The sequence below is a fragment of the Xenopus laevis genome, chromosome 9_10S (genome assembly GCF_017654675.1).
Source record: "Xenopus laevis strain J_2021 chromosome 9_10S, Xenopus_laevis_v10.1, whole genome shotgun sequence".
Taxonomy (NCBI): Eukaryota; Metazoa; Chordata; class Amphibia; order Anura; family Pipidae; genus Xenopus; species Xenopus laevis.
In genome coordinates, this window is record NC_054388.1 from 55,667,583 (window position 1) to 55,690,795 (window position 23,213).

Consider the following 23,213-nt stretch of genomic DNA (forward strand, 5'->3'; position numbering starts at 1 on the left):
GCTTGAATAGAAACGTATAATTGTAGACTAGAGACGAGACATAAATCATAGAGACATAAATTAAATATATATATATTTATTTTTTTTTTCAAAATGGACCAGCACTCCAAGCATTTCAAATTGAATAATTTATTTTTACATCACTCATGTATCCTCGGCCCTTGTTGGCTCCTTTATCAAGGATCCTTGAGTGATATCAAGGATACACGAGTGATGTAACAACAATTTATTCAATTTTAAATGCTTGTGCTGGTCCATTTTGAAAAATACATGTGATATTTGACCAAGCACCCATGAGTGGATTGAGGAGTAAGAGTGCGGGTCCCTTCAGAAATACTATATCTATCTATATATATCTATATATATATATATATCTATCTATATATATATATATATATATATATATATATATATATATATATATATATATATATCTATCTATATATATATATCTATATATATATATCTATATATATATATATATATATATATATATATATATATATATATATATATATATATATATATATATATATATACTGTATATATATATATATATATATATATATATATATATATGGGACATAAAAGGACAGCACTCAGGGAATTTCCAATGAAAAATCTTGACTGTAATCAGTTCATGTACATAAAACTGATGTTTTATAAATTGGTCCAAAACATTGATTTTATGTACATGCACTGAATACAGTCAAGTTTTTTTATTGGAAATTCCAATGCTGGTCTTTTTGTCCCTTGTATATTGAGTTTTATTGGGCACCAGGGCGTGTTGCTGTCTGTGGTAAGCCGCTATTAAGCTATGCCATAAGGTAATGCAACTAGGGTGAATTTGATTGCATGATATGTAGAAATGAATAAACAAGGTTAGTTTCCATTTATACACTCACATTACAGTCAGAGACAGTGCAAGCCTTATGGCTAGTATGGGATAGACTGTGTAACTAAAATAGTTTTTTTGAACCTAATGAATAGGAAAAAGTAGGAAAATGAGTTAATGATATGGAATATTTTTGTGTGGGTTGAACTTAATGCATTTTTTTATGGTTTTCGGTTTTCTTTTCTGAAGTACGCAACATTATCTCCCATTCTTTCATTACAATAAATGAGTTTGTTTCAAGTCTGGCGGTTTTCAAATGCAGTGCTTTGCATGCATATATTTACCACCTTCTTATACATAAGAATACTCCCTGATTCTTACTTTGGACTACTCCACTTCAACAGTACAGAAACTTCTGAACATTATTAAATAGAAATGGTATGCGAGTCACTGTCACAATCACTTTTTTCCCACCTGATACAGAAAATAAATAGCTTGCCAAGAAGCTAAACGGAAGCTTCCCAAGGAGAATGTCCCCTGGCAGGCAATGCTAGCGTTCTTGACTGCAGACAGTGATTTCTAGTCAGGTGTTCTTCAACCAGAGGACAAATATGGTGTCTCACTATGATAATTGTAATCAGGGCAGACTTTCTGCACAAGTTTGTAGTCTATGCTGAAAAAAGCAATATAAATACAAATGACTTTAAATGGTTTGGAACACAGCCAGGACACATGGCTTTGTGTCTGCTCTTGGTAGCAGATCTTTGCAGGATCAAAGTTGCACAAAGCTGTTTTCTTGGCTCTGTCAGTTTTCTCATATTCAATGCGACAATTAAATGACTTGGCGTCCTTGCTTTCAAGTGTTGACTGTGCAGACGCCTCAAATGCTACCACTTTTGAAGGGGGCACCAGGCTCACAGAAACATTTCCCAGTCCGGTTGAGTTGTGTCGAAAATAAACACTGAATGTCCCGTTGCCGTGGTCGACAATTTTCCCTGTGATGAGCAAGTTTAATTTTACAGTCTTAATATTTGAGTGAAAATCTCCCCATCCAAACATCTTCTTAAATTTGCCTGTTTTTACTATAGGTCTGCGCTTAGTTCTCACAAGGGATTCTTGGGTATCGCTTATATTAGATAACCAATGCCAGAAATTTTCAACTGTGTTAAAGTATGACAGCTGGCCTTGTCTAGGAAGAGAAGATTGTTTAACGAATAGTCGGAGGGGACTGTGGAGTCTTGAGTGGACAATGTTGTCAACTAATGTTTCAGCTGGGTCTTTGTCTTCCCATTTCAGCACACCTGTAGATTGTAATGCTTGTTTGTCACACAATATCTGAAAGATAAAACAGGGAGATGTATAATTATAAATAAAATGACAATGTAATAATGGATGAAACAACTCATACATTAATTTTACATCAAGAAAAGTGGAAACATTAGACATATTCCAATTTCAATTGATTACTTTTTAATGGATTACTGGTTATAAAATGATCCAACATTCATAATCATAGAAATAGACACAGGGTGGCAGATTATTGATCATCAAGTCTGAGTCTTTCCTAAATTTGTTTGCCAAAAAAATGGGATTCAACTCTGACTTTTTAGTATATTGCCCACATTCATTTTCATATTTCAATGGAAAATACTGTGCAAATTACAGTTATTGATATTGTAGCATTCCTTAACTGATTCATTGCCTACAGGAAGGTTTCCATATGTTTATAACACTTTCCATAAAATAGTGTTTCCTTAATTTCCCTTTTAGTTTTCCCCACTCCAACATCATGCAGTTGTAAATGCTAACATCTTTAAGTTCTTCTAAAATGGAATTAACAACATGTTGTCCAGCACACCACACACATTTGACATTGCACCTAACGGCATCAAAGCTGGTGTTAATTTTATAATTAATTTAATTAACACATTTAATTATTGTTTTACATCCCTTCAGTCAATGCCTATTTATTAATTAATGTAGTGTTAGAATTAGCTTTAGAAAGCACTAAACTGACACAGAAAAGCCTGTTATGGACAAGAACCCCCATTTAATGTGTAACTTGACCTTTTGTTTCTATGATGGAGTTTTCTTAAAATGTCACTTTTACCAAAGCTTCCATTTTTTCAACCTGTCTGGTCACAACCTTCTTTATCATTTCCCATAGCCCTCTTACTATGTCACAATCCTTTAAATGAGAACTAAAGAAGTAGCTAGAAATATTGTGTTTTGGGCTTCTGTGTCAGCCCAAGGCACCCCCAGCCCTTTAGCAGTAAATATCTCTGTCTCCAAAGATGCCCCAGTAGTTCCCCATCTTCTTTACTGCTGATTCACTGCACATACTCTGTGCTGCTGTCACTTACTGAGCTTTGGGACCCACTCACAATATACAGTACACATAGAATATAAATGTCACAATATAGGGCTTATTAGTAATTAATACAGATAATTACTACATGGCAGCACAGAAACCAGTGTAACTAGCTTCAGAATTTAATAATCAGCCCTGTAGCATCAGCTTATTTTACAGGCCAACCTCATTTTCTGCTTGATAATTTGCGACAACCCCTAAGCTTAGCTTCTCAACAGCTGCTCAAATCACACTGAGCATGTGAGTGTCACAGACACTTTCCAAGATGGTGACCCCCTGTGACAAGTTTAAAGTCCTGGATCATTGCTGCTATTGACAAGCTGAAACTTTAGGCTGGTGCAATAGGTTCAGTATGTAAAATATGGCATTTTTAAGCATCTTCATTTCTAGGGTTTAGTTCTCCTTTAACAAGAAACCAGAAGGGTGTTTCCTTGTGGTTAAGGGGACACTTTATAATGTTACTAAGGGTGTTGCTGGGCAGAAATAACATAAAATAGAACTTGGTTAGTCATTACCTCAAAGGATACCTCGAAAAATAATTTAATCTGAAAGGAGAAGTTCACTTTAAATTAAATGCAGGGATCTGTATTATCTGCCTTTTTATGTCCCAAAACTTAAAATACTGTCTGGGGCCAGTGACATAATAATATTGTTTTTTTTTCATGGCAAATTATTCTCTTCAGACCTTATTCAGACCCTATTGATCTTCAGACCATTATTCAATACACTTTTCTAAAGAATTTGGGTCCAAAGCAAAAACATAGCTTCAATTGCAAATGGGACTTTGCAGGAGAGAATGTAACTTAAAAAAGACAAATAAACAGTTGCAAATTGTCTTAATATAACCTTGTCCTATTAAATGTTCATTTAAAGGTGAACAGCTATTTTTAAATACTACTTTTTAAATATTTTGTTCTTCACATTTGCACTGACAAGAACATTTAATGTAACCAATAACAATTTTTATTTGATTTGACTGTATAATAAAGAATGGAGTTTGTGTCTCTTCAAGCTCCAAGATATAATAAATGCTGAATGGAAACCTCTTTGCTAGAGTGCCTTGCATGATTATGTTAATTAAAACAAAAAGACCCATTAAACACATTGCAAAGGCCAAACGAGTAGCGCTTTGACCCCCATCTCTGAATAATCATCCCTGTAGTGTAAGTGCCAGTGATTAATTGAAGAGCAGAACTGAACTGAGAGTTTTGAACATTTCATTCCCAAAAGAACAAATTAATTGGAGCCTTGACAAGAGACTTGTTTAGCCTGTTGTGCTTTTTTCTACCTCTTATTAATGTTCTGCATAGAAGTCACAACACATTTTCTAATAAAGTTCTTGCTTTCAAGCAGCTGACAAGTAAATGCTTTCTTCTGGTTGCTATGGGTTACTAGACCTCTAGCACATTTTGCATGTTTTATTACAGTGCAACAGTTACTTTTTGGGAACTTTTCTTTCTTTATATTACTTGTCCTTTAATATGCTTCTAACTGTATTTATGTGCTTGACAGTTAATTAGATAACAGTACATATTATACAAGAAATATATGTGTTAAATAGTTTTAAAGAAATGTTATTGTTTAGTAGAATACTTTAAATGTGCAAAACAAAATTCACACCAACTAGAGAGAATTTGCCTAATACCGGTAATCATTTCATATTTTAATGAATGTGGAACTTAGTGCTAACAAATCTAATAATAGCCTAATTAATAAAATACCAGGACTTTAGATCAGTTGTTCATCTTCATCATGTACCCTACAGTATAGTAAAATAGCTCTAAAATACAGTATTAGGAGTGTCACGCAGATCCAGCATTATTGCTATATTTATATGCATTTTTTCACCCCTTTTTAAGGAATTTTCTTCCTTAAAAAGGCCCAATTTTGTGCACCTTGGTGCTCTTCACTTTTGTCCTGGGTCAAAGGAAATGACCCCTTATGTGATAACTCCTAAAGCAGTGATCCCCAACCAGTGGCTTGCAGACAACATACTGCTCATCAACCCCTTGGCAGTTGCTCCCAGTTGCCCTGAAAAACAGACACTCTGTTTTGAATTCTCTTTTGAATCTCTGGCTTGAAGGCAAGTTTAGTTGCATAAAACTAGATGTACTGCCAAACAGAGCCTTCTTTAACTGCCAGTGCACATAGGGTCTACCAAATAGCCAATCACAGCCCTTATTTGGTACCCACTGGACCTTTTTTCATGCTCCCCAACCCCTTTTACAATTGAATGTGGCTCATAGGTTAATAAGTTGGGGACCGCTGTACTAAAGGGTTATTTATGAACACAGCCTCTTGTGGTCAAGTGAAAATGGAGGTTTTCCAAAAGATAAAAACCTTGGCACCCTTAGCAAAAAGCCGAGGTATTCAAATCAAGAAACCACACAAAAGCTTAGGAACCCATTTGTGGTTTTAGTACCCGAAGGCTAGAGCATTCTTCTACCAGGCCCTAAGCAATTGTGTTATTTATGATGCAATTGGAGCAGGCATAGCCCCCTGCATGACTGCAGTTATGCTGGAATTCTGGGGATAAAACACTGCATTGTGAGTAACAACTACAGCAATTAGTTTCCAAAATTTACTGCACTGCACACTTTTTAGTCTCTGGCATGCTTGATTATGTAATAAATAATTCAATATTTTGTATATATTATGAATTATTCCACTACAAATAATACAAATGTTAACATGTGCCAAATCAATTTGCTGATTTCTGTTATTATTGGCTATATTTTTGTAATTGCATTATCATTGGCTGTAGCTTTGTAGCTGCATTATCATTGGCTATAGTTTTGTAACTGTATCATCATTGGCTTTAGCTTTGTAACTGCATCGTCATTGGCTGTAGGTTTGTAATTGCATCATCATTGGCTGTAGGTTTGTAATTGCATCATCACTGGCTATAGATTTATAATTGCATTATCATTGGCTATAGTTTTGTAATTGCATCATCATTGGCTGTAGCTTTGTAACTGCATCGTCATTGGCTGTAGCTTTGTAATTGCATCATCATTGGCTGTAGCTTTGTGATTGCATCATCAACATATAAGTTTGTGAACCCTGCAATTTGTATTAATTTTACTGAGCAAGTCCTTCAGGTTTCTCATTTCCCCCTCCTACCCTCTCCAACAAAAAGTAGGCAAAATACTTTTAGAATTAGATCTCATAGTGAATCCATATCTTTTATTTTACAATCTCTTAAAAATAACCACATGATGAGATTTCCCTTGTTTGTAACTGCCTAATCACTTTACTTTAGCGATTTCATGGCAGCTAATAAATTCAAAACGACACATTGCTCCAACAAATAAGTCTCCAGCGTTCAAACCCTGCAGCCCATAACATTTTGTGCCTGTAAATTAATCTTAAATGAAACTACCATTGCTGTACTCACTTAATGGTATTACTTGTCTTTGCTGACAAAAGTGAAACGCAACATCTGCTGACGGAACAATGGATTCTTGCTAATGATTAGTGGTACAGCCTACACAGAAGTCATCTTTTCACTGACCCTGTACTCAAAGTCAGATCAATAACATAAGAAAATGACAGGCAAGGTATAAAAGATGATGCCTTCAAAACATCCATCATCATATTAACCCTGAGTAATGATATTTTCCAGTTATCCAAAGGAAGGAGAGGGAGAAAATAGAAAAGAAATCTCCAGCTGAGAGAATTTTGGAAAGTTTTGTATTTCTGCTTTAATAAAGTGAAACTTTTTCTGCTGTTCTAAAACATGAATAACCTCTGAATGTTGGGCTGAACAACCTGATATGGTTTTGCTTGCTAATATAATTCTAAGCAACTTTTCATTATTTGCATTGCAGCAATATTTATCTGTCATTCTTTTCACTATTGGCTCTGACTCGGCAGTCTCCTCCAGCTAAGATACTGTAACATATACATCCAATACATATTTAGATAAAGGTGCTAATTATAAGGTTAATAAAAGTCATTTCATAACATATAAATGATATATGGAATAATGTCATTTTAAAATATAAGGATTTCATAAGCAGGGATACACCATATGCACTATTTTTAGAATTCGTACAAATCCAAAATTCTTCATCTTTGACCAAACACCAAATCCGAACCCTAATTTGCATGTAGAAATTAGGGCAAAGAAGGGTTAAAGAGAACAACCAGCACAGCACGTGGTTAATTTTTTTTAACTTTCTTGTTAGTGTCACAAAAAGTCATGTGATATATTTAGGATTTTGATTTGGTGCAGCCAGTCATTTGGATTCGGCTAAATCCTGGCCGAATCCTAAACTGAACCCTAGTGCATTGGTGCAACCCTAATTAAAAGCCACTGATATAAGGATATTAGTCAGAGGAGTTCTTTGACTTTAAAAAGGCACAAGGCTGCAGGATGAATTCTACAGGGAATTCTGAGTATAACACATGTATTATAAGGGATAATGTACCCCCTACTGTAAGTTATAAGGATATTAGAAGTCACTAAGAAGTTCTGTGACCAAGGAGAAAGCTATAGGCCAAGTTATACAGCTCATGGAACTCTGAGGTGTCTTCTAATATACATTATTTCTTATGATATACAAGTTTAAATTGATCATGTGACACAAATGCAATCAATTAAGGCAAAATATTGGGCTAATTTATGAATGGGGGGCAGCTAGGTTGCCAAAACAAATGCTTTTGCCCTACATGAATATGTTCCTAGCACGCTGATACTGAAAAGGCACAGTATGGGTGGCACATGACATGCTCTAGCTTGTGCATTATTTAGGTGCAAACTATAAGCCCTAGCAGACACAATGCTCTCCTGCACCTGCTAGGTACTTTGTGCCACAATGTGGACCATCATGGACTTTATGGGGCTCCACATAGATATGCAGCACTAGCGCCCCTGCTTATAATAAATAAGCATATACAACAGACAGAACACTTGTCTTGAGTTGGAGTTGCCATAAAGCTTGCTCTGATGAGTATTTATTCAAACACTATTTATACAGATATGATTTGCAGATTACTGGTGCCATATGCATGTTGAAGTAATATATATATATGAAAGGGGCTTTCAACTGGTGCTTTTTTTCATCGGTTGAACATAGTGTCAAGAATCCTCAGACAGATATAGCAATGTTCAATGCTACTTTGCTCCTATGAGCACAAAGCATGGTGTTTTGATTATATTTTATATATGCCTAGACTGTTTATACATTGATGGACTGAACATTTGTTGGATTCCAAAGGGAGAGCTCAGCTGTAAGGAGCAAGAATCATCACAAGTATTTAATTCTGACAAATTACCCTCATTCCTTTGAACGTTTGCCTCATTTTTCACCAGTTCTTTTGAAAGCCAGGTCTGTAGCTCGGTATTGCTTATAACATCATTTGAGCCTGACTTATACTCATTATGCCTCAAATGTAAAACTCCCTAATGCCCTGTTCTAATACCATTCAAGCTATTTAGTAGTACATTTCCCCAGATCAGTTCTCCTGAGCACTAATTTTAGATGCTGATTATCTGTCTCTGTTTATCTGCCGAGACATGGAATTTCTTAATTGTGGCCTCCTTTTTCTAATGGCAAGTGAGTTCATTGTTGCTGCCAACCTGTAAGTTCACCGAGCCTCTTTATGCAATGGATTATTATTGGTGAAGTACAAGTTTTAAGGTCAGTAATAAGAAGACCTTTCTGCATAATGCATAATAATGAGATGTTACCTGCCAGGAACAATAATGATATTTTTTATACAGCGTTGTTCTCTAGTTCCATTAAAGGCACTGTGGAGCATAAGACAGTGGAGAAATTTATTAGCACAATTACATCTGACAAAAATTGTCAGATTCATCCATGCGGGGAGAATGCAAATCTGTGAAAGTGTTGATGGTGTAACCTCCATATTCAGGGATTTCAGCCCTACTGTATGCAAGAATTTTTATTACTGAAAAAGTACTTGGACGTAGACTCATGTAGGAACCAGTCAAAAATGTACATTCAGCATCATTGTGTGACTGGTAATTAGTTGGTCTAAACATCTTTACTTTTGCAAATTTTGCCTACATTATATTCAGTTACATAGCTGAAGGTAACAGAGCCGCTGGAGTATATATACCAAGATTAGTGATGGGCGAATTTCTCCTGTTTCTCCGGCGAACCGTGAATTTTGAGACCGGCATCAAAATATTTTTGACGCCAGCAACAATTCCAACGCTGGTGACAATTCTGACTCCCATAAGTCAATGGGCACCTAGAATTGTCTCCGGCGTCAAATATGTTTCGCCTGCAATTTTGCGAGTTTATTTGCCGGCGGCGAAATGTGGAAATTCGCTGCGAATTCGCCCATCAATTACCAAGATACATATATGAGATCAATAAGGAAAATTATAATTTATCTATACTCATCCATACACATTTTCTGGAGCCAGTTTGCAGTCTATTAAACCCCAACATGTTTCACACCGAACCTCAACCTAACCAGTAATTCATTGGCTTATACTATACCTCTTGTTTTTTGGGTCAAGCCTCTATTTGAGGCTCTTGGTCTGGGACTTCTAAGGTCATAATAATTTGATGTATCGGCTATTTAGCAGTAGTTCCAAGATTTATGCAGGACAGCAAACGAATGTTCACCCATATGTTTATTTAGAAGAGCAAATAGGCATTCTATTAATATCTTACTGTAACTGGCTTTCAGGTTTGACTCCAGCCACTGCCCTGTTCCCCACCCCCATATGCCACAGTTTTGTAATCACTGCATTAAACAATGCCTTCAGATGGGCCTTCAGCCACTGCTCTGAACCTCATGCCCTTATGCCAGAGTGCCATAGTTTGCCAAAGAATTGTGCCACACAATGAAGTGGCTGGGTCTTATCCATAATAATTTATGACTGAAGATACCAGATATTTTTGACCTTATTCAGCTCCATAGGTGAGGAGAGCAGAACAGACTGAGCTTATATCAAGATACATACAGTATATATCGGATGAATAAGGGAAAATGTTAATTTATATATGTCTTTGGTACAACTTTTCTGGAGCCAGGATCCAAGTCCTGTCATTTTCCCTTTACAAATTTTAACCAAACCAGTCATAGCCTAAATAGGGACAGACAGGACTGTTACATTGTCTTATACTTTACCTCTTGTTTTTAGTTCAAGCTTTGAGATCCTACTCTTGGTTCGGGTCATAAAAAACTGATGTATTGACTATTTAGCAGTAGTTTCAAGATTGATCTGGCACAGCAAATGAGTGTACACCATCAGGCTTCCAGGTTTATCTAAATATCAAGATTCTTCCAATATCTTACTCTAACTGACCTTCATGTCAAGCCCTCGCCCCTCAGCCATTGCACTGTTTGGGAACCACTGCACCAAACAATTCTACTTGTATCAATATTACTTCCCTGGAACAAAAAGTCATAATTTTATAGGCAAGGTGCCAACAACATTAACAAGATGGCAATTAATGTAATTAATCTTCATTATATTTCTAATATCCCAGCAAAGCAAGAAAATACACGTGCAATACAGGATCTACTTCCACATGCAGTGAAAAACTCATTTTCAAATATTTTTTAAATAATGTTGAGAATCGAAAAGATTGATTCATATGAAAGGTTAAACTCTGTGGGGAAAATTTACTTATGGTCGAATATCGAGGGTTAATCAACCCTCGATATTCGACTGCCGAATTGAAATCCTTCGACTTCGAATATCGAAGTCGAAGGATTCACCGCAATTCGTTAGATCGAACAATTAAATCCTTTGAATTCGATGGTCGAAGTAGCCAAAAAAAAAAACATTCGAAATTCGAAGTTTTTTTTATTCTATTCCTTCACTCGAACTAAGTAAATGGGCCCCTATAAGTGACTTCTATCTATATGTATAAAAGTCAGTAGAATGAGTATACTCAGCATTGTTTTTTAAACATTTGAATTTGTAAAAATTAATGTAATAATGCATATAATAAGGTAATTAAGTAATCAAATATTTAACCTTTTTTTTGTAATTATTCTGTGTATTTTGTTGCTGGTAAGAAAAACTTGATTTATCCTTCAATTGAGTTTTGGGGAAAACTCTAACATTTTGCTGAATTCTAAACCGTATCCAGGGACTGGTGTGTCAGTATTTTTATTCAATCCCATTTTTTCAATTTTCTGCGGAAGAAAAATGGGCATTGACTCCAATGTATTTAGCGTAATAAAAAAACACTGAAAAAAAGGCCCATTGACTCCAATGCATCTGGCGTGAGAAAAAAGGGGCAAAAAAATATCCCATTAACTCTAACTCTAAAAATTCGAGTTAAAGCACCCAATGACTCCCTGTGTTTGGTGAATTTTGGCAAAATATTTCCATTTTGTGAATTTTTTCAAACGTCATATTAGAGGATAGTATTATATGTATATTTCATGAGATTTAAAAAAAATCTTTACATTTTTATTTTTGTTGATCCTCTGCCAGATGTCTTATCACTTCCATTCTAATGGTTATGGACATGTTTTCTGTACTTTTTTTCTGCAATATCTCCCAGGCTGTGGTTATGACACATGTAGGCAATTATTTCCTCAAAGAGAGGACATCTGCGATTTTACGGTGATTGTCGATTATGTGTATCATACATTTGCTCAGTGCTGATTTGGCGCTCGTTAGCGCCCAAACAGGCCTGGATTTGTGGCAAACACACAAAGGGTCGGTCCTAGGGCGGCATGATTCGAGGGGCTGCATGCCGGCCAGCTGCATCATTTTCCTAGTGCACTACACGCAATACAAAATTCACAGTCCTCAGTGCCGAAGTGACAGGGAAAATGTGCGCACAAAGTACGCACCTGGGGTGGGCGGGGGAGCAGACAGTTTTCTTACGGCCTTGGGGCATCGCTAAGAGAAATCCGGCTCTGTGACCAAAGCACAGTCTTCTTAATGAGACATTATTTAAAAGTTAGATAAATTGTTTTTCTTTTCAAAATGGCTACATACAGTTAGGTCCATAAATCTTTGGACAGAGACAACCTTTTTTCTAATTTTGGTTCTGTACATTACCACAATGAATTTTAAATGATACAAGGAGGCCAATAAATCATGCAAAGAAGCTATAAGGCAAGCTAAAATTGCTAAAGAAAAGGATATTGCAGCAAGCAGTAAAAAAAATCCAAAATTATTTTTTAAATATGTTAATAGTAAAAAAATGAAGCAGGAAGGGGTGGGACCCTTACTATCAGAGGGGGGTCAGCTGGTTGATGAAAACAAAATAAAAGCGCAGATTCTGAACTCATATTTTTCATCTGTCTACACAAATGAGGAACCAGTAAGTGAAGGTTTCCTTCTTAACACTCCCAATTCTAGTAATACAACTAATGATGCATGGTTCACACATGAAGAAATTCAAAAGAGACTTGAATATGTTAAGATTAACACAGGTCCAGGGCCAGATGGTATTCATCCCCAGGGTAATTAGCGAGCTTAGCTCTGTGATTGCCAAACCTCTCTACTTAATTTTTCAGGATTCATTGAGATCTGGCATAGTGCCGAGAGACTGGCGAATTGCTAATGTGGTGCCTCTATTCAAAAAAGGATCCCGTTCTCAGCCTCAAAACTATAGGCCAGTTAGTCTGATGTCAGTGGTAGGAAAGCTTTTCGAAGGGTTAATAAAGGATAAGATACTGGACTTCATAGCAAATCATAATACTATGAGTTTGTGCCAGCATGGTTTTATGCGTAATAGATCTTGCCAGACTAACTTAATTTCTTTTTACGAGAATGTAAGTAGAGACCTCGATTCTGGGATGGCAGTGGATGTGATTTACTTAGACTTTGCTAAAGCATTTGATACAGTGCCACACAAAAGGTTACTGGTTAAATTAAGGAATGTTGGCCTGGAACATAGTATTTGTACCTGGATAGAGAACTGGCTAAAAGATAGACTACAAAGAGTGGTGGACCAGTGTTGTTAGTGGAGTACCGCAGGGCTCTGTACTAGGTCCCTTGCTTTTCAACTTATTTATTAATGACCTGGAGGTGGGCATTGAAAGTACTGTTTCTATTTTTGCAGATGATACTAAATTGTGCAGAACTATAGGTTCCATGCAGGATGCTGCCACTTTGCAAAGTGATTTGTCTAAACTGGAAAACTGGGTAGCAAACTGGAAAATGAGGTTCAATGTTGATAAATGCAAGGTTATGCACTTTGGCAAAAATAATATAAATGCAAGTTATACACTAAATGGCAATGTGTTGGGAGTTTCCTTAAATGAAAAGGATCTAGGGGTCTTTGTAGATAACACGTTGTCTAATTCTGGGCAGTGTCATTCTGTGGCTACTAAAGCAAATAAAGTTCTGTCTTGCATAAAAAAGGGCATTAACTCAAGGGATGAAAACATAATTATGCCTCTTTATAGGTCCCTGGTAAGGCCTCATCTGGAGTATGCAGTTCAGTTTTGGACTCCAGTCCTTAAGAGGGATATAAATGAGCTGGAGAGAGTGCAGAGACGTGCAACTAAATTGGTTAGAGGGACGGAAGACTTAAATTATGAGGGTAGACTGTCAAGGTTGGGGTTGTTTTCTCTGGAAAAAAGGCGCTTGCGAGGGGACATGATTACACTTTACAAGTACATTAGAGGACATTATAGACAAATGGCAGGGGACCTTTTTACCCATAAAGAGGATCACCGTACCAGAGGCCACCCCTTTAGACTAGAAGAAAAGAACTTTCATTTGAAGCAACGTAGAGGGTTCTTCACAGTCAGGACAGTGAGGTTGTGGAATGCACTGCCGGGTGATGTTGTGATGGCTGATTCAGTTAATGCCTTTAAGAATGGCTTGGATGATTTTTTGGACAGACATAATATCAAAGGCTATTGTGATACTAAACTCTATAGTTAGTATAGGTATGGGTATATAGAATTTTAATTAAAAGTAGGGAGGGGTGTGTGTATGGATGCTGGGTTTTCATTTGGAGGGGTTGAACTTGATGGACTTTGTCTTTTTTCAACCCAATTTAACTATGTAACTATGTAACTCAGATGCAGTTGAACTGCAGACTTTCAGCTTTAATTCAGTGGGTTGAACAAAAAGATTGCATAAAAATGTGAGGAACTTAAGCCTTCATAAAGACTTGATTTCAGGGGCTCAAAGTAATTGGACCATTGACTCAAAGGCTATTTCATGGGCAGGTGTGGGCAATTCCTTTGTTATGTCATTATCAATGAAGCAGATAAAAGCCCTGGAGTTGATTTGAGTGGAGGTGCTTGTATGTGGAAGATTTTGCTGTGAACAGAAAACATGCGGTCAAATGAGCTCTCCATGCAGGTGAAACAAGCCATCCTTGAGCTGCAAAAACAAAAAAACCCTTCAGAGAACTCAGCAACGCAAAAAGACCTGGACGTTCACGGAAGACAACAGTGGTGGATGAATGCAGAATCATTTCCATGGTGAAGAGAAACCCCTTCACAACAGCCAAACAAGTGAACAACACTCTCCAGGAGGTAGGCGTATCGATATCCAAGTCTACCATAAAGAGAAGACTGCATGAAATAAATACAGAGGGTGCACTGCAATGTGCAAGCCACTCATAAGCATCAAGAATAGAAAGGCTTTATTTGACTTTGCTAAAAAACATCTAAAAAAGCCAGCACAGTTCTGGAAAAACATTCTTTGGACAGATGAAACGAAGATCAACCTCTACCAGAATGATGGCAAGACAAAAGTATGGATCCAAAACATACCACATCATCTATAAAACATGGCGGAGGCAGTGTGATGGCTTGGGTGTGCATGGCTGCCAGTGGCACTGGGACACTTATGTTTATCCATGATGTGACACAGGACGGAAGCAGAAGCAGGAAAGAAGAATTCTGAGGTGTACAGAGACATACTGGGGGTCATTTATAAAGTTTGTACAGCGCATATTTATTCACAGTTGGTTGACCTTTTTCTGAACGCTAATACTGTATATTGCAATGCTCTGCCCATGAATTTGCATTGTGAATAAATTTGCGCAAATTGCTTGCAAATGAGGCGGGTGTTAGCGTGAGTGCACCCACTGTGCGAGGTTGTTGTGCGTGAAAATAGCGTCGACAGTAACTTAAATTCGCAATATTCGCAATATTTTCTCCGCCAATTCAAACTCTGCGTAATTCAAACGCAGAGTGTGCACATGACTATTTGCGATTTTTGACATATTTAAAAGCTCTCATAGACATTTGCATTGTGAAAAAAAATGCAATTCTGTTTGCACACTCTTATTCAGCTTTATAAATGTAACCATGCGCAGGGCAAATATATTCACTGTGCCAACTAATCTGCTCTGTGCAAAGTTTAGAAATGAGCCCCACTGTCTGCTCAAATCCAGCTAAATGCAGTCAAATTGATTGGGAGGTCTTTCATAATACAGATGGACAATGACCCAAAACATACAGCCAAAGCATCCCAGGAGTTTATTAAAGCAAAGAAGTGGAATATTCTTGAATGGCCAAGTCAGTCACCTGATCTGAACACAATTGAGCTGCATTTCACTTGTTGAAGACTAAACTTCGACAGAAAGGCCCACAAACAAACAGCAACTGAAAGCCGCTGCAGTAAAGGCCCGGCAGAGCATTAAAAAGGAGGAATCCCAGAATCTGGTGATGGCCATGAGTTCAAGACTTCAAGCTGTTATTACCAGCAAAGGGCTTTCAACCAAGTATTAGAAATGAACATTTTATATTCAGTTTTTTAAATTTTTCCAATTACTTTTGAGCCCCTGAAATGAAGTGATTGTGTTAAAAAAAAGGCTTAAGTTCATCACATATTTATGCAATCTTTTTGTTCAACCCACTGAATTAAAGCTGAAAGTCTGCAGTTCAACTGCATCTGAGTTGTTTCATTTAAAATTCATTGTGGTAATGTACAGAACCATAATTATAAAAAAGGTTGTCTCTGTCCAAATCTTTGGACAGAGACAACCTTTTTTATAATTTTGGTTCTAACTGATCTAAATGATTTATCGGCCTAACTGTGCATACTGTGTGTATGTATATATATATATATATATATATATATATATATATACATTATTCCGAAACCCATTATCCAAAAAGCTCAGAATTACAGAAAAAGTTGTCTCCCATAGACTCCATTTTATTCAAATAATGCAATTTTTAAAAATTATTTCATTTTTCTCTTTAATAATAATACAGTACCTTGTACCTTGATCCAAACTAAGATATAATTAATCCTTATTGGAAGCAAAGCCAGCTTATTGGGTTTATTTAATGTTTACATGATTTTCTAGTAAACTTATTAAGTTATGAAGATCCAAATTACCGAAAGATCCAGGTCCCGAATATTCCCCTGTTCCCAGAGGAGAAACTGAGGAGGAAATATTGTGTCAGGCAATGTAATCTCTTTGTTGAAATCCATCACCACAGTAAAAGTGTCCAGCACTCTCTCAGAGAAACAGCAGGCGCTCATCCGCAATTTGCAGGTTTTATTTAATCAGGGAACAGCTTTTATTATATTGCAACTTAAATTAAATTAAATATGTGCTTAGAGTGCTGAGAAATTAATAGGATAAAATTATATTTATAAAGGTGAAAAATAGAGATGATTCATCTGAGCACTTGTATAAAAACAAATTGTGCTCATACGAGTGGGAAGAACCCATGGCTAGGCAGAGCTATATTTGGATAGAAAAGCTATCATTCATGTGTTACTGAGTGGGTTAAAAACTACATTGATTGAAAGAAGACTGAAAAATAAATCTGAAATTAAGATTATTTATCATTGCAGAAGCTCTAATATGGACAGGAACTGTTGCACCAACCTTTTTTTTTCAGGCAGCATAGCAGTTAAATATTCTCTGTCTATAAAGTCCTGTATTACCAAAGTTTCTCAGTGGGCAAATTTGTACCAGGGCAGTAACCCTAGGGCAATTAATCAAAAGCAATTGCTTTAATTGTTCTACCTGCAGCTGGCTGATAAAGGTAAAAAATGTCAATCTTTTAAGATTTCATCAGTTTCAGATTTCCTGATGGGTAGGACAGTCAAATGACAAAGACTTTAAGATTGGGGTGGAAAGGGCTTAAAGAAGCTGAAGAACCCTTCACAATAGAAAAAATGAAGGCCATCTGGAAAAAGAAAGGCTCATGCACATACGCAAGTCTAGTGTATACAATACAATTCTAGAAATTGCCAAATTCTTTACCCAAAATGCATCATTATCCTCGCCAATCCATTGTCATTTCAGGCAAGCACATAATAGCATTGCTTTAAAACAAAAACATTTTGGTTGGTCTCCAATTACAGAAGCCATGAACTAATTAGACCTACAGTATAACAGTTGAAACAAGCAGTCTGCAAATTTGGGTCTTTGTCTCTGAATTTTTAGGAGGTGCTAATATACCAAAGGATCTGGAAACATAGTTGGCCACAGGGACACTGAGATAATGAGAAGAGCACCTCTAACAATGGCATAGAAAACCCCAGAAAGAGGAATATTATATTTTCATTCCCTAGTATTGGATACATGGAATTAGGATACATTTAAACCCATTAATGCTGCCACGCCTGCTATTATGTTCATGTTATTCAGTCTAAAACAAAAGCTATAGGGGTTATGTTGTTATTTTAGGAACATGAAAACCTTGTTTTTTGTGTAGGGAAAATAGCAAAGCTTGAACTGCACTTGATTTTACATGAAGACTAAACCTATGGATTCTTTTAGCAGAAACAATACACCAATCGGTAATTAAGCTACATGGTGTTATCTACAGGGAACTGTTAATATACCTCAAGCATATCATGGTTTGAAAAATGACTGCGCAACAAACTGTTTATGCAAACTGGAACATTTATGCTGCTTTTATGTCTTGCAGAGTTCAAGTAATAGCAATGACTTGCAAATAATTAATAAGGGGATATATCCATATCCTCTGAGGATTCAACTAATGAATCTCGAACATCTGTTGGAGAAATTCTTCATGTATCATGCTATTGTGTTGACAATAAAGCACAGCGGACAGATGTTTACACTAATAAATCAAGTTATACAACAATTAAAGCAAATGTACCATCCCTGTAGCAAATGATGTACTGGTCTTGGGAAGCAGTGATTTGCCAAGGGGTGATATGCTCAGCCCTGGGGTGCCCCAAGTAGGTATGTCTGAGAGGTTTGCAAATTACTGCTATGGCTGTATTCTACAGATGCTACAGAAATTCCTATCTCAGGACACACAGAGAGCTTGCAACTCTGATGGGGGTTGGTAGGAACGTGAAGCAAATCGGGCACCTGCTTTAGGAAATTTCTTATTTGGGGTGCAGCAAATAAAGTTCCTTGTTTTCCCAGAAGAAAATGTATGTGATACCCAGGATATAGCAGGATGACCCAACAATATTTTGGTATATCAGCAACCATGTTATGAGCTTGATGGAAATGTGGGATGAGCCCATCTAAAAGGCTCCGTAGGCTTAGATTGAACTAGAATATTATATGATGTGCAGTATATAGCAGAATTAATGATATACAGTACAATCATTTTCATTTATCTGTAACAGGGATGCTAAGAACCGAGTACTTGGTTCAGAATTTTCCAAATCCTAGTAGGATTTGGATTTGGTTTGGTAATACACTTACTCCCAAATGTAATAAAAGGCACTAAGTTTGCCCAGGAGCAGTTACCCATTGCAACCAATAAGATGTTTGCTTTTAAACAAGTGACCATTACATTCTACCTGCTGATTGCTTGCTATGGGTTACTGATCCGGGCAAATGGCAAATGAGCAAAGGCAAATCCTGGGCAGATGAATAAAAGGCGCCTGTGCCTTTAAATATTTAAATCTCGCTCCAAAGCGAGATGACGTCATCCATGGAAGTGACTCTTCTCTCAGTAGGCGCATATCGTCCCTGTCACACCTCCACTAGAACACCAGGGTGAATCCTTACAGTTATAGGGGGTACTGTTGTTAGCAGCCCTATGGTAGAGGGGGGTTTGCAAAATTGAACAGTCATTCAGGGACCATGGAAATGGTGGGGCTTGTTGGAAAGTGGGCAGGGTTTGGTTAGATATTTGCAATAACTGGGGTGTGACTAGGTAGATCGTTGGTTATTTTTTCATTGGATTTAATTTTACTTGTTGTCAAGGCCCACCATGCAGGGCAATCAATATCTTAGCCTTACTTCACCTCTAAAAAAAAATAATTTATTAACCCTGCTGCAGTAGTTTTCTGACATTTTTGCTCAAGCCTAGCCTACTATTGAGCCCCCCCCCCCCTAAGTCAAGGTTAAAGATATATGAAAACATTGGTGTATAAGCTTTTCAACCATAGTTATAAGAATATCTAGGGCAGCTTATACATCACACCAAATATGAGCCTAATGGGTCTTAATGTTTGGGTCTCAAGGAAAATTCTCACATTCTGAGGTTCAGGCTGTACACTCTGCAGTCTATGCTCTAGGGACCAGTTCCACAGCTTGAGAAATGCTGCCCTTTTTAACGAATAGCAAAAAAAGTATGCCATAATTCTTGCTATTGAGCAATTTCTGATTTTCCAGCACCAGAATTTTGCACATGGAAGTCACTTGCTGTAATAAAGTTGCTGTAAGTCTTATAATTTTATGTGTTTAAAAAAAATTGAGAACTCAAGGCGAGAATTTAAACGGTGATCTTAGGGATATTAAGCAGCTGAGTGACTGACAAGACAGTTGGTGATACATCACATTCTGGAAGCTGTTAAAAACACGCAATCACATATTGGATTTTACTTAATTAAAGTTAAAACAATCTGATTTTCCAAGTTAAAGCGATGTAAGATGACTTGTATGGATGTGATAATTTGAATCTTCTAATTGAACACTATCCCCTTTTTGTTTTTATTATTATAATTACATTTAATTTTTTATCAAAGCAGCAAAAAAAAATCTTCAAATATCTATATCTTTGCTGTTGCTGTTGTTGTAATTTTTTCAGGATTCATCCGGCCAACATTGCAGCAGATCCACAATGAAGGTCTTCCCTACAGGCTTATCCTATAGCAGGTAGTTGTAATCAGTCTCAAATGAATTCTGTCTTCTTCAAAATGCATCAGTTTATAGCTCTCCTCGACCTACAGAGTCCTGTATTGAATTCAGAGCAAACATATTTTTTTATATTTGATTTTAAAATCTGTTATCGGGCTAGACATGTTGTTATTTTCCCAGATGACCTCAGCCATGTCACTTGTGATCTAATAAGCTTCAGTCATTCTTTACTGAATGTCCTGTATTGTATTCAGATCAAATATATTTTTTTATATTTGATTTTGAAATCTGATATGGGGCTAGGCATGCTGTTATTTTCCCACATGTCCTCAGCCATGTCACTTGTGCTCTAATAAGCTTCAGTCGTTTGATATCACACCCACCTCCCCCACCAGGAGGCTATCAATAAAACAATAGGAAGGTAGCAAGATAACAGCTCCCTGATACCTCTGTTGAAGGATTCCCCTGCCAAAACTCATAGGCACTCCATGGTTTTATGCTGCTGCACTCAAATTGTTGAGATTTTTGTATTGATATGTTTAGAATTTGAGGTCAGGTTTTTTTTTTGTCACAATTTTCTCAAATAGAAAGCATTCTTGTTGCTCATGTTAATGCTATTTATTTAAGGTGATGGCAAACAGGGAGATTTGTCGCCCACAGTTAAATCTGCACTACCGCAGGCACAATATTCCTAAAAAATGCTTTCCCACAAGCACTAAAGTAAATCTTTCTTAAAAGAAATACATATATGGTGCTTTCAAAGTTATTCCTTTGCAGGCAAATCTGCCTTTCGGTACTTGGAGATATTCCTTGCCCTGATTGTTGGATTGTGGATAAACATAAATATTTTCAAACATCAATGAGCCCTCTCTGTTGTCTGAATTCTGAATCTTATCTGCATTGATGCCACTATTTTTACACTCTACTAAAATAATGAGTAATAGCCATGTAAATGCTTTGATTGTTATCATGAAAGGTTGCAGATTATCTATCCCCCTACTCTTCAGTTTTGGCAGTCATATAAAGGATTTATAGCGAATTCATTTTGACAGACGACATGTCAAAAATATATAATTTCCTTCTTATTAAGGGTTATTCATTTCAAATTGTAGGGTTCTTACAATAGCATCATATTAATGGAAAATTCTTTCACGTGTTTGCCTAAGAATATAACACTAAGCAAACATTCAAGGCTTGCCAGCTGAATATCTTATTCATATTTGCCAAATTCAACAAAACAGAGCAACTCGTTAAAGTATTTTTGATTTTATAGAAAATGTTGGAAATAGAAAAAGAAGGCTCTGAATGTTAGATGAAAAGCCGACAACTTTCTGCAAACTCTCGGATATTTAGTTTATTCGCTGTAGCCCATGTTTGCAATTCCAGTTTAATTGAGGTTAGTTCCTCGGGCCTCTCATATAGTCTCATATATAGTCAATTATCATTTTAAATTCCAGGTCAGAGAAAAGGAAAATCGAGGAGCAAAGTGAAAGACAGCAAAAAGTCAATTTTATACTGAACGTTATGTCCTTGATGATCATCTCATTTAAATACTGTTTATGGTTTCCAAAAGGCTTAAATACTGCTGATTTTTTTTTTTTGCACAAGACACCTCATTGCTCCAACTGTTCAATAGTAGAGCTGTTGATTGGGATGCTGATAGTTGAACTTCTGCAACATCTGGGCCACCAAACATTGCTTTCCTGTGCTAACAAAATGCGGAGGATCATAATCCAAAATAAGAACATTTGCATTAGTGGAATTCAGCTAAGCACAACGCTGCATGGTATTAATTACTCTTTACTTATAAGGTCCATCTATTTATAATTACTAGCAAGGTTGTTAACATCTAGTTAACTATTTAAGAATTAGCAGTGAGACTTGTTTGTTGGCTTGTTTGCTGTCTCCCACCAAATCCAATCTTTGGCCCATATTTTATTTTAGAAAACAAGTCTTCCTAGTGTTAGGCTTCCTAGAATTCTTTGTTCTGTTGTGAGAAGAAAGGAATCTAGCAATTTTACTTTCAGATGACTCAGATGAGGCAATTAAGCAGTGCAATAAAGAAATGGTGAAAGCTTTTGAGAAAAGAAACTGTACTAGTAGTAGGAAAATAGAGGTTGTACAGGCAAATTAAAGGTTGCTGGTGAGAATTCAGGTTTAGTGCAGTGGCGTAACAACAGCACACAATACAGCCCCAACCCTGCCCGCTCACTCCTCTTGCGAGATCCCCTTGCATCTCGGATAGTGGCCGGGGACAGGGAATTTCTCTGAAGCTATAGAGCAAGCAGACCCAGCAGCCTGAAACATTCAAATATATTGTGGCAGTTAATGGAAGGAAGCATCTTTCACAAGCAGAATATGACTATAATCGAAGGGCACAAACATGAGTTTGAAAAGATTATTACTGAAAGGGAACATAAGGAAATACTTAAAAAGCTGACATCAGAGATTTTACCTGTTTGATTTATTAAAAACCAAAGTATTAAAGGGGTTATTATAGGGCCGGAAATAGGGGTAGGCAGAGTAGGCACACGCCTAGGGTGCAAAGCTGGGGGGCGTCAGGAACGTACCTTACCTGCCTTCAACCCTTAGTACAGTCCCCTCTCTCCTTGGCAATTCACGCATGTACGTGTTGATGCACACAAGTGTCAATATGCGAACTAGCGTAGATTCACGCACACGCACTCCCAGCCGACACCGCGACCGGAAATGATGCCTAGGGCACCTGGCGGGTCTGGTCCGGCTCTGGGTTATTCACTTTTGAATAAACTTTTAGTATGATGTAGAGAGTGTTATTCTGGGGCAAATTGCAATTTTTATTATTTGTGGTTTTTGACTTATTTATCTTTTTATTCAGCAGTCCAATTTGCAATTTCAGCAATCTGGTTGCTATGGTCCAAATTACCCTAGCAAACATGCATTGATTTGAATAAGAGACTGGAATATGAATAGAGGAGGGCATGAATAGAGAAATATTAAAAAGTAGCAATAGCAATACATTTGTAGCCTTACAGAGCATTTTTTTTAGATGGGGTCAGTGATCTCC

At 36.9% G+C, this 23,213-nt stretch overlaps 1 protein-coding gene across 1 annotated transcript in view; it reads right to left on the bottom strand.

Moving 5' to 3' along the window:
• Positions 1 to 1,197: 1,197 nt before the first annotated feature.
• The window catches only part of nxph2.S (neurexophilin 2 S homeolog), a 60,073-nt gene continuing 38,057 nt past the window's right edge, over positions 1,198 to 23,213 (bottom strand). The window contains exon 3 of the mRNA XM_041578875.1: positions 1,198 to 2,170. Within this exon, the coding sequence (XP_041434809.1) occupies positions 1,430 to 2,170 (741 nt within the window). The 3' untranslated portion in view covers positions 1,198 to 1,429. The remainder of the gene's footprint in view (positions 2,171 to 23,213) is intronic.